We start from the raw sequence: 12,987 nt of genomic DNA on the forward strand, positions 1-12,987 counted from the left end.
CTCAAGGCACCTACCTCCTTCTGAGGCCCTTCAATCTCTGAGCATCTTTCCAGTCTTCTCAGCATGTCTGGGGTGAGCAAGGCTGCATTTGAGAAGACACTTTCATGTTCTAGCAGGAGAGTCAGTTGGTCCTTCTTCCTCTCACACCCTGAATGAAGATAAGAAAGAAATAACACAGGGCTTTAGTACTTGAAATGGTGAAAAAGCAGTTTCAGCTGAGGAAAGCCCTCAGAGGGCCCACCTAGCACATGAGGGACAAGCAGTATGTCAGCATCCTAAGGTGAAAGTGCTGGGTAACTCTGGCAAGCAGGGCATTGCTGTCTTAGTACTGCCTCTCTGCCCTGTGGCCCACTTCAACCCTCAACACCAACAAACAGGACATTTTACAAGAAGATCTCAGCAATGGGCTGCAGGAGACTGTGGTTTTCTACCTAATGGTGACCTTTGGCAAATTATCAGTGAAACAAAACATCTGTGGGGCATGGTAATGCATGCCTGTATTCCCAACACTTGGAAAGCAGAAGCAGGAGGATTGCCATGAGTTAGAGGCCAACCTGGTCTACATGGTGAGTTCCAAGCCAGCTGGGACTACATAGAGAGACTCAGTTCCAAAATAATAAACCACAACAAAACAAAGTTTTTCAAAATATAAAACCCACAAAACTCTGACAATAAAAGTATATATTTTGATTAAATACAAATTTAAATAAAACGAAATGCAAAATCAAATGATTGTTACCTGCTTCTGTATTGGCTTCCTTTGCCTCACTTGGGATCTGTCCAACAGGGGAAGGGGAACAAACTTCAGCTGTGTGAGGAGTCACCCCTGTGATCTCTGCAGACACCTGAACCTCCTGGGCAATGGGAGGGTCTGCATTTATCTCTTGGGTAGCCACGTGGATTACTTCCTGGGTCTTGGTTTTCTCAGGGCCTGCTGGGATGGCAGAAACTTCCAGGGAAGATGAGGGCTCCCCAGCACCTTCAGAGGAAAGGGCTTCTACTTGAGGCTTCACTGGTTCCTTGCCACATGCCTCTGAGGACAGCACTGAGATATCCCTTACCACTTGTCCCTGGACAGAGCAGTTTACGAGGTTGGTCAGAAGATTTTTACAACTAACAGCCACATCAAACATCTGCAGGTTATCTGCTAAGGAGATGATCTTGGAGAAGTTGTGCTTGCCCGCAGGTAGCTTGCCAGTGTATGTCATTTCTAGTAAGAGGGCAAACTCTTCAGGGCTCACCACCGATGCGTCGATGGCGATGATGTCTGTGCTGTCCAGCAGGGTTTTGAACAGGAGGCTGGCCGCTGCCAGGACTGGCTTGTGGGCCCTGAAGTAGATGTTGCCGACGGAAATAGTACAATCACAAAACCGCTGCTCCTTGCACAGGGTGTAGAGTTGCAAAAGCAGCTGCTGGCTGTAGTTGGGGAGTTCCATGATGTGGCTCCACCTGCAACTCCTTCCTCTCACCCTTCAGACTCCACCGAGTACTAGAAAGACCCACAAAGGATTATGTTAAACAAACAGGCATTCAGGAAAGAAAGGCCCTAGGGGAGATGCTCAACAAGCCAAAAGACAGCAATCCATCCATCCATCCATCCATCCATCCATCCATCCATCCATCCATCCATCCATCCGTGTTCCTCAGCAGGGAGGGGCAGGTACTAGAGTTCCTGAGTTATCCATAAATATAATAGTTATGTGATTAGTTAGGCAGGGACCATGCTCAGTGCCCTACATGCACAGTCTCACTGGATCCTCACAGTGACACTAGAGAGGCACATCCTCCCTTCCCCATTCCAGAGTAGCTGACGGAAAACCAGCTATGGAAAGGCCTATTATCACTACTGGCTGATCTAGTATCTGTAACTGCTCTGCTGAATGCTGCTCCTCCCAGGAGTGCTAGCCAGCAGGAGGGACAGACACAAAGACTGACATACAATGTCCCAGCACTCCACTGTCTTAGCACTGGGTAGGGACCATCACCCTCTCCCTGTACAAACTTGTCATGTGGTTCATGCTTCCACTGACTCACTGGCCAGGCTTCCCTGTTTTCTTTGCTGGTCATTCTTCATCACTTCCCAAGCTCAAGCCTTCTCTGAACTGGTTTCAACGAGCAGTGTCAACTTGCTACGTTTTCTCAATGCTTCCAAATGGAAACCTATAAGGCTTCTGACACTTTATGACTCCAAAGCTCCCTGCCATCTTCCTCACTTCCCAGAAGTCCTAACTGTTCAGACCAAAACCCTATAATGGGGGCTGGAGAGATGGCTCAGCAGTTAAAAACAAGACCCAAGTTTGATTCCCATCAGCTATGTGGCAGCTCACAACTGTCTGTAACTCCAGTTCCAGGGGATCTGAAGCCCTCTTTTGACCTCCAAGGCTACCAAGCATGCATGTAGTACACAGGCATACATGGGGACCAAACACTTACACACATAATAATAACATAAAAATAGAAATAAAACCCCATAGTATCCTCTGATGCCGGCGTTTCCTCATACACTAGATTCAATCTTTCAAAGCCCCAGTGGTTCTACTTGCAATATATGCAAATCCTAGTACCTCTCATTCCTATGGCCAGTCTAAACCAGCATCCCCAATTATCAGGATTTCTTCAATAATCTCACAGCTGATCTCCATGCCTCGGCCTGCCCTACCTTCTATTCAACAGCCAGAGTGCTCTACTTAGCACACAGCCAGAGCCCAGCATTTCTTTGCACAAATACCTTAAAGCCTTCAGTGTCAGATCAAAGTCAAGGTTCTTATAACGATCTGCACCATGATCCAACTACCACTGGCTGCCTAACCTCCTCCAAATGTTGTTCCTCCACCCTCAACTCTATGCACTGCCTTCTTTGCTGACCTAGGATCACACAGAGCACACAGCAGCCATAGGATTCCACACAACCATTCCAGGCTGGCACCCTCACCTCCACCAGCTCAGTGTTCAAGGGCTACACAGGTGGAACATGCATAATCTGAAATGCTTCAGAATCAGAAACTACTTCAGTCTTTGTTTCTTTTATGAGACAGTGTCTTTCTTTATGTAGTTCAAGCCAGTCCTCCTGCCTCTGCCTCCCAAACTACTGAGATAACAGGAGTATCAGTTTGTGGGCACGTGCTACCATTGCCAGCTGCAAATGAAATGGCACCAACATGGTGTCACAGATACAGGCTCAACAGCCACACTCCAGTGTACTGACTATAGTATCTGTGTAGTGATACAGGATTAGTGCACAAGAAACAAGGATGAATACTGTGAGATATATACATACACACATATATATATATATATTCAGGGGCCTATCATCAAGTCTCCATAGGCAGATATTCCAAAACCCAATATATCCAAAATGGCTCATGTCTAGAACATTTCCAGGTAAGAACACTTGGTCACTATCTGCACCTTCTCCTGCTCTGCTTTCAGCTACTACGTACATATCACCTACAGGTATGTGGTGTGGTGGCCGTGCCTCACCCATCTCCTAGGTAACGCCTAAATTTTACTGGGAGAGGGTCTTTACCACCTGCTGCCTCTCAGTGCTTAAAATGCAGCCTCACACAATGTTGCTGATGACTTGGTAGAATGAAGCATCAGTTAGAGGGAAATATAATGATGAGATCTGCAATAAGCATGTAACAACCTAGTTTTGAACAGAGGAGCCCAGGAGGAGGAGTAAAACTTGGAGGAAGAGTACTAACTGTGTGTGTGAAGGCTGTATGTACATTCATGTATGTGAATGCAAATACCAGCCTGCCTGGTCCATGAGTTTCCAGGGATTCTCCTATTTCCATCTCCGTTCTCCCCACTGTAAGTGCTGGGAGTAGAGATGTGCTACACAGATGTCTAAATGCAGGTCCTCATGGTGCAGCAAACACATGCACACACTGAGCTGCCTCCCCAGCTCTCTGAGCTGCATCTTAAAAGATGAGGAGGTAAGTGGGTGGCAAGGGCTAAGACAGTTGGTGCAGTGCAGCCTGCAGAAGGCACACAGGTAAGAAGAGTCCTCCTGAGCAGGGGTCTGGGGTGGAGGGAGGCTGTGAATAGACCAGTGGTGCTACAATATGAAGCAAAGAATTTGGGAGAGTCAAGAAATGGGTCTGGAGAGGGATCTGTGCACAGTGGTGAGCAAGACACATGGAAGAACCTGGGTTTTTTCTTAAAAGCAGAGAGAAGCCACTGGAGAGATTTGTGGTAGAAAGTCACATGGTCAAAGATGTACTTTAGATATGTTATTTCAGTGGTGTTTCTAGAGAATTTAAGGAGGATAATTCTAAAGGCAGACTCTACCATCAAAAGAGACCCAGAGTAAACCAATGAGAGTCTTTACTAGAGACAGAAACAGAGGAGAGTCCAAGTGATTAGAAACTGAATGGCATGAAGGAGAAGCAACACTGCAGGCTGCTGGCAGGATGGTCCTGATGACACTGAAGAAGATAGGCAATAAGGGCACAGCTCAGGTTTGGGTTGCAGACTCTATACTGATGACAAAACTGTAGTATCTCCAGGGGTAAGAGAAGGATGGAGACTCTCTCTTTAAGAAGAAGAGAAATAGTGCTGTCTTTGTTCAATAATCGTGGCTGCTTCTCTCGACAGCTACTACTGGTCTCACATTTTCTGACACCTGGAAAACAGAAGCAAACCTTATCTGGAGTCCAGGCTTTAGAGTGTATGTGAAGGGTGTGTAAGACACCACGATCCTGACAATAATCAAAAAGCTGAATGATGGAGAAATCTTGATTAGAGGAGAGAGACACCTGCTCCCTAAGATGGGTGCCAGACAGAAGCAGAAAATCACCAGGAACAGAGGCCCTGTGCAGAAGCTTCCATCAAACAAGCATGGTCAGGAGAGCCTGAACCCTCGATATCGATAATAAACTGATGAAGGCTGAGCACCCAGTCACAGAGCACCCCGAACACTTTCTTGAGTTCTCCCTCCTAGAGCACCACCCCAGGGTGGCTTATATTGGATACGATGCCCTCTTCTGGCCTCCACAGGCACCAGGTACAAACAAAGCACATAGATAATCATGTAGGCAAAACACTCACATAGAATACATCTTACAGAGTTATTTCCAAGAGACTGTAGAATTATTTTCCACTTGTAGCCATTCCACACCTTACCTACACCTCAGTGGCTGGCATTTGTCAATTCATATAATCTTTTCAGTTTCCTTAAAGAGGGTGGCTGGGAGCATTCCGTGTACCATTTGAGTACAGGCTCTATTAACATTTACGTTACAAAAAGGTACATGGGCTTCCGTAGTGATACATGCCTGCGACATCAACAAGCAAGAAAGCAGAGGGTCATCCCGGGTCTACATAACAACTGCCAGTCCAGCCAGGGCTGCACAAAAGCCACAGAGGAGAAAGGCCTGTGTGTTCTCAGTGCATGAACTCAGGCCTGGTGCCTCGGAGCGAAGTAGGAGCAGCAGGAGCGGCGGGTGAATCTGTCTCCATCTCATGCTACTTAGAGCAAAAGAAAACATGCAGAAAATTTTAAAGGTAAGCATTGCCCACAGGATCCTTGTGGTCAAATTATTGAATATTCTTATCAACAAGTAAAAAGAAAAAGTAATGCCTACAATGCCCACGGAGGCAAGAAGAGAGTGCTGGAGTCTGTGGAACTGGAGATACAGGCGGCTGTGAGCCACCATCTGGGTGCTGGGAATTGAGCCCAGGTCCTTTGGAAGAGCAGCCAGCACATCACACAGTGAGTATGGGTACTAGCAATGTGGTAGACTTGATTAATATAAGAAATGGAGGTAGTTATGGTCAAAAACATTCAAGGACAGGCAAGAGCTATTTAATACATGTATTAAAGTAAAAAGAATACTAAAACTAACAGGACTGCTAATTTCAGAACCAACCTTTGGCAAAACAGCACACTGAGGTGATATAAAGTCATCCTTTCTACCCCTACAGACATACAGAAATGCTGGATAAAACCCACAGAAATGCTTTTAAAATACATAGTCAAGTTAAAAAAAAATCCCCAGGCACCTGAAAATGAAAGAGACATCAAAATCAAAGCTGGAATAGTAAATGGGAGCTGAGACCAGTGGCCCTGTGGGCTTTCAAGCTCCCGTGCAGGCTCTGGACTTGAAGGACACTGCAGTAATGCAGACAAGAGATGTGGCTTCCAGCAGACCAAGGACAGGGAGCGGGAACTGAGACCCTGCATGAAGCCCAGGCCCAGACCCATCCCCCTATGCTACAGCAGCACTGAGCACTAGGAGTTGACAGCAGCTCCTAGTCATCTAGACCCGGTGCAGGGAGCCACACACAGCCCCTGTCACACAGGCACATCAAGCATTCTGAGTCTTACAAGAATCCCAATCTGAGAAATTAACTCAAAAACGTGTCTCTGGGATGCATCAGAAGAAACTAGACAACTTTCAGAACCTAAAGCAAAGAGACTCACACAGAGAAACAGAAAAACCCAGAAAGGATGTTTGCAGCCAGAGCACGTGAAGAAGGCCAGGTGAGCAAGTAACAGAAGAAAGTTTCATAGGAGACCTTTGAAGTGAGGGTAAGAAAAGACTTCTTAAATGGTGCCCTACAAAAAACAGGAGGGCTTATATTTTGCCTGTATAGATATCAACAAAACTCTCTACAGATTCACAAATGGGAGATAACATCTGCAAAGTTTAAAGACACCAATGAATTAATAACTAAAAAATATAGTAAAGTCCATAATCTTAGAAGAAAAGGAATGTGCAGGGCGGGACAAGGGAAGTGACTCCCAGGCAGGGATGCTGTTACCAAATAATCAGTCACTCTGCTTAGCAACTCCTTTTATTGTCCTAACACCTAAGGAGCAGACGCTAATGCCATCCTCTTTTAGTGATGAGAAGACTAAGGCTCAGAGAAGTTGCTCATTTCTTCAAGGTCAAATAGAAACACGCAGCAGAACCTGGGTTTAGGGACCACTGATGGTCTGCCATTCACACTGTTCTAGGAAGGCAATCTGGTAAAGAGCTCAGGAGTCAGGTGATACACACATGCCAGAAGGATGGGAAGCATTCTGTGTACACACACAGGCCCACTAGGAAACAATGCTCACTGAACCCTGTAGAGAGGAGAGAGGGATTTGAAAGGTCCGAAACTGAGAGAAGAGGTAATTAGAGATGGAAGGGATACACCACGGAAGACAAGCCACCAGACAGGAAACATCCTGCTACTGAGACACAGACATGGGTAGATCTTCAGTACCCAGTAGTGAATGAAAATAAAAACTAAACCAACAGGATGAGACATAGCAGGCACACCATGAATACAGGTTACAAATACATTAAAGGGCGTACACACACACACACACACACACACACACACCAACGAAACTAGTCACAGAAACCCATTCACTGCTGAACAGATTAGACAGAAAGGTCCTCACTTGAAGATGAAGTCTGGGATAACTGCTCCCAGTAGACAGTAGAGTTAAGAAGACAGAATGCCAAGCCTGACAGACGTCGGCTGGCCATGCTAGATGAAGACATGAGCACACAGAGGAACAACAGACCACTTCTGAAAATTTTCTAAAACTAAAGTCAGGGCTGGGAAGATGGTTCAGTGTGTAACAGTGAGTTTGAATCCCCAGAACCTGTGTAAAGGCTGGGCATGACCGTGTGTGATAATGCTGCTAGAACTGAGAGCAAGGGATAGAGACAGGCAAATTCTGTTATCCTAGCCCAAATGACAACCTTCCGAGTTAGTGAGAGACCCTCCTGCCTCAAAGGAGAAAGTCAGTGAGTGACACAGGACCACCCACAACGTTCCTTGGCTTCTGCCACACTTCTAAGAACATGCAATACACAAGCAATCCCTACAATAAACAAATAAAATTACAGATAGATACATGTCTTTAAAATGAAAAATTTCAAAATATTAATTAACACAATGGCAGACACAATACCAACTCCCCATTCATAGCGAAAAGCAGATGATTTCCCATTCTCAGCAATGGTGTCAGAAGAAGCGGAGGAACACTGTTCTCACCTCTAAGGATATGCCTATAAACCAAGCATGCACAAGATGATAAAATGCCATGTGAGATGAGCCCCAAAGTGTATGACTAGAAACTATCTGTGACAGGGCCACTGCGAGAGGGAAAGTGAACCAGACATCAGAGAGAAGGTAAGAGAAACAGCAGCAGCAAAGAAACCACAAAGCTCCCAGCTCAGCAAAAATAAACATTGGGGACACTGAGAACCGGACTGTCCTCTGTTGGTGAAAATATACAGTAACAACTTGAGAAACTGCACGTTTTCCTGACGAAGGAGAGATTCCTGTCTATACTACATCATGGAGGCATTTTAAAGAAACTGCCAGAGAAAGCTGACACATAAGGGCACCCAACTAGACAGTCCAGTGCACAGGGCACAAATGTTGGCGAAGATGACCCTATGATAAAGTCAGGCAGTGGCACCAGGCAGCCATTACTGGGAACAGAAAAAGACAGAATGAGAAACCAGTCAGGACCAATCTGTCTGTCTGTCTCAACCCTGGCAGGTGAGGCTGCTGTGTCACATGTGCGTCAGTAGGTGGCAGAGAGGACAGAGGCTGTGTCTGTGCTCAGCATTCTGACCTTCGAACATCTGAATGATCAGCAGCCTAACACTCCCTGAGAAGAGTGAGCCTGACACGACCACCAGACCAGCATCACGGGGCCTGGACAAGCTCCCAGGACAGGAAGTCAGCAGGAGCTAAACCCTGCCTGGGGCCTCGGAGCTCAGCAGGATCAAGCTGAAGACTAGAAGAACCCTAACTGGGACAGTGGACCCCAAGTTCCAGTACTGATAGTGTAGCAGAAGCCAGTGGCCTTGAAACAGACCAATGACTCATTGCAATAAATATTTGTAAGCAAGTAAGTGTGGGCAGAACGGTATACCGTGGGACACAGTGTGTCACTACATAGCTTCCACAAGACTGACTGCCGCTACGGAGGTGTGTGGTCTCAGACACCAACGGCTGACTCTTGGGATTAAAGATTAGCTAAGATTAGACCATTTTTTATCAGTCAGAAGATACCCCAAATAACTTGCCTGTTAAGCATACATAATGACATGTGTGAACATAAGGAGGCAGACTCCAGGGCTGGGCCTGTGATAGGGTAGTCAGTCTCTTACCCAGTACCACAAGACCCTTGGTCTGATCCCTAACAACAGATTCAGAGAAAGCAGACATTTATAAACCCAAGATATAAAAAGGTATTTACAAAGCAGAGATGTAAAAACAAATAAGGAAGATATAATTAAACCGTTAGTAAGTGAGGGAAAAGGCAAGGAGAATGCACTAAACAGAAACAAATAAATGCCTAAGTATTAATGATCTCACTAAGTAAACAGAGACAATTTTCTTATCAAGAAACAAACTATACAACCTTTGCAGACTACTTTGGGAAAATGGGCTACAGAAAGCCCAGAACTCTGGATAAGCTACACTTGAGAAACCAACTATACAACCTATATACAGGGGACTTTCTGCTACAGAATTCTGTTGCTAAGCAAATGCATGTGATGAGCCTTACAGCTGTGGCTTGGGGGTGAGGTGGGCACAGAACACAAAGTCCAGAGGCTGAACTACACTCCCCACAGCTTCTAACATGATTTCCTGTTTCAGCCTAACTCCCTTTGCAGGGAAGTTCTATGGAAAGAAAACAGAAGACTCTGTACAGTGTGATTTGGGAGGTAAAGAAACTTAAGATCACTAAGTGTTGAAATCTCTAAGTGTTGAAGATTGACACAGGAGTAATATAAAGTATGTTATGAAACACTTGCAGAAATTGCTAGGCTGGGGGAAATTGTCAAAGGTCCCATGGGGAAAACGTTTAAGCAACAAGAAAGAACTCCAGAAAGAAGGATGCTCCTCAAAGGAGCACTATTAAAGCCTCAAGAAAAGGCTATACTGACTCAGAATAAAGACACCAGACAGAAGAAACTTAATTGGCTGAACCAAGTGCTGTATAATGACCCAAAACACAAATGGGAATTCAACACAAAGTAGAAAACTAGGCCAGCTTTCTAAAAGGGGCACAAAGAATATTTATTTAAATTTCTATCCTGACTCTTTCCAAAAAGGATTTGGAAGTCTTGAGGTTCCTTATGTTACAAAGAACACTGGAGAAAGCAAGCAGGAGCTAAGGCACAGTTGGGGGGAAGGTGACATCTCTTTAAAGAACACGGAAGAAAATAACGCAAAAGGTTACACTGTCCATATACACTGTTAAATGAAAAAGTTCTGCCCTCCACAGCCTCAGGCGAGTTCTCTAGTGAGGCACCAGTGAAGGCATTTGCTGTACTAGTGGAGAGCGGAGACTAGGTCACCTGTACTTGCTTTCCCAGGAGTCTCAGGGCAGCAGCCCATACACCATCTTTTATACTTCGAGGTGCTGTGGGACCCCAATGGAATATAAATCAAGACCCATGTCCATGGAAGCACCTAGTTCCCCCAGCTCTGGAACAGCTGCAGCCAGAACTCAGATGGGCTCAGTCTGAGATCAGAGGAAGGAAAGAAGGGAGACTACAGATGGGCACAGCCTCTGCTGAGAAGGGAAGACAAAGGGTTGGAGCTGCACTTGCCACTTAAATATGACTTCATCAGGTGAGGGCAAAGGTCAAGTACTCTAGCCAGAGGAGACACTTGGGCTTATTTCGTGGAAGGGACCCCATAGTACTGTACCAGGCACTGGTGACAGAGGTGTCACCACCAAGTGACAGCAGTGTGGTGAGTGAGGCCAGACACTGAGCAGAGGAAAGGGCACCTGCACTTGGAGGGTGGAGCTCCTAAAATAGGAAGAACCCAACTGAGTCAGAGCATTAGGAGAGGTCAGATGGGTGGATCCAGGAGAGGGACCAGCAACAAAGACAGATGACCAGACATCCTACCCACACTGTCTATCAGTAACCAGATGCAGGTTCCCAACGGCTGGGCTTCTATTGCAGGAGAGAGAAACTATTCTAACTAATTCTTGGTCAAAGATTGTCAGTTTGGGTCCCGTACTAATTTTACCTCTTGCTTTATTTAATGTCTCTAGTGATGGCCGTGTCCTCTGCAGTCTTGCTTTCTGTCTCACTGCCTGGGCTCTGTGGCAGCCAGAGCTGAGGGACCTTGGAGAGCCCTTTTGGTTGCTTTCACAGCACAGGATTTCATTACTTTATCTGTCACGTACCCCTGTCACACGACCAGATGACCTTAGTCCAATCTCCTCCTTTTCAAGGGAAGAGCCTGAGGTCCTGAGAGGCTGAGCTGCTCTCTGATCCTAGTCTGCCTTAACCCTGTGGCTGTTTAGTAGCTCACAAACAACCAGAGCCAGGTGAAATAAGTGGTTCTCTCAACATAATTAGAGCAAAGATCACACACTCCAGACAAGAAATGGGGGACGGCTCCACACGAAGGGATGATTTCAAATGTAAGCTACGGGAGGAATCAGTCAAGTTAAAAGAGAAGCCCTGGCAATTATTTCTCAGAACACGAGGACGGTTGGTGGGGTTAGAAAAGGGTGACTGCAGCCTTCAGCAGGCTTGGGCTTCTCAAGTTCAAAAGCAGCTGTCATTTGGTATCTTGTCTAACACTGCCTGCTAGGCAGAGCTGCAGTAAGGAATGCAGACTTTCCTGTGCTGCTGCAGGGTTCACAGCTGTATTTCTCACATGGACAAGTTTCTAATCTCACCATTACCGTCGTCATCACTTTGTCCCAAGTACTAGTCTTCTTGGTTGAAGCAACACCTCAGTGGGCCAGTGGTCTTTCCTAAGGCGTACTCTGGTCCCTGGGAATTCCAAGCAGCCAGAATAGCTCCCAAGAACTTCAGCATGGAAGGTCTAAGGGCTGACTCAGGTATAGCATGCACCTTCTGGGATTTGGGAGGATAATTCCTTAGCGAGGAACTGCATAGACACATAGCTTGTTTATGTACTGGGATTTATAGCTCACAATCCCATTTACCCTACTGCACAGATGCAAACTAAGGCACAGGTACATTAAATATTTTGTGAAAGAATCAAATAGCTAATAAAGGGCTGAGTCCTGACTTAAGTCTGGGTTTTGACTCTACAATGCAGAGCTGCATTGGGTGCTAAGACTTAGCCACCCCAACCCCTCCTACAGGCAACTCTTCCACCAATTGAGCTGTCAACCATTGGCTACTTTACAGAAGCACTCTGGTTTCTCAAGGAGACAGGGAACTAACCACATCTATCACCTAGCAGCTCAGGAGATCCCGATTTTTCTCTCTTCCCTTTCATTGTCCATTTTTTCCCTTTGTGAGGTTCCAGGGATCAAACTGAGGGTTTTCTAGATGCTAGCTAAGTAAATGCTGTACCACTGAGCAATAGTCTCTGCCCTTGGTTTCTTAAAACAGGCTCTTGTCATACAACCCCGGCTGGCGGCTGGCTAAATTGCTAGTCCATGCCTTCTGTCAGCACTGACAACCTGATCTTTCTTTCTACTAAGTTACACTAGGATGTCACCTAACAAAGAGTCACTAATAGCCACCATAATGAAACCATACTACAGTTTCAAAGCAATTCTTAAGCTGTTTAAAGCTAACAACCCAGTGAGGCATTGCGCTCCATTTACAATAAGGTCTTAAACAGTGAAGATGTTAAGTAACAGCCCAAGGCCTTACACAGGCAAGTCAACAAAGGCAGCATCCCATCTGTCCGACTTGAAACCCAAGTCCTCTCACCCACCAGAGCAACTCCCAGCCTTTAATGTGCCCAAATCCCACGGGGATCTTGTCAAAGGAAATTCTGACCCAGAAGTTCTAGCATGAGACCCAAGATTCTGCACTTCTAATAGCTCCAGTGATACAGATGCTACAGAGTAGCCAGGTACTGTCTGTCTGCCATGGCCTACCTTCAAATCACAGTTGTTCATATCTGATTCTTTAGAAATATGTTAAAAGCAACACTTCATGTCTACAAAGTTACAAGTCATCTGTACATCCCTCCCCTTCGTCCTGGCTTTAGTCAAAACAAGAACAG

At 45.8% G+C, this 12,987-nt stretch overlaps 1 protein-coding gene across 3 annotated transcripts in view; it reads right to left on the reverse strand.

Annotated features, from left to right (window-relative positions):
• The window catches only part of ZBTB40 (zinc finger and BTB domain containing 40), a 67,551-nt gene that overhangs the window by 35,806 nt on the left and 18,758 nt on the right, over positions 1-12,987 (reverse strand). For 2 of the 3 annotated variants that reach the window (XR_013975135.1, XM_080921591.1), the window contains exons 1-2: positions 740-1,451; positions 15-148 (exon numbers count right to left, since the gene is read on the reverse strand). Coding sequence is in view for 2 of the 3 variants with exons in the window: in XM_080921591.1 (XP_080777717.1) it covers positions 15-148; positions 740-1,436 (831 nt within the window). In the remaining variant the exon portion in view is untranslated. Of the gene's footprint in view, positions 1-14; positions 149-739; positions 1,490-12,987 lie in introns of those variants that run through there. The other variant, XM_080921592.1, reaches the window with a different exon arrangement.

This window comes from Micromys minutus (assembly GCF_963924665.1).
Source record: "Micromys minutus genome assembly, chromosome: 9".
Lineage (NCBI taxonomy): Eukaryota > Metazoa > Chordata > Mammalia > Rodentia > Muridae > Micromys > Micromys minutus.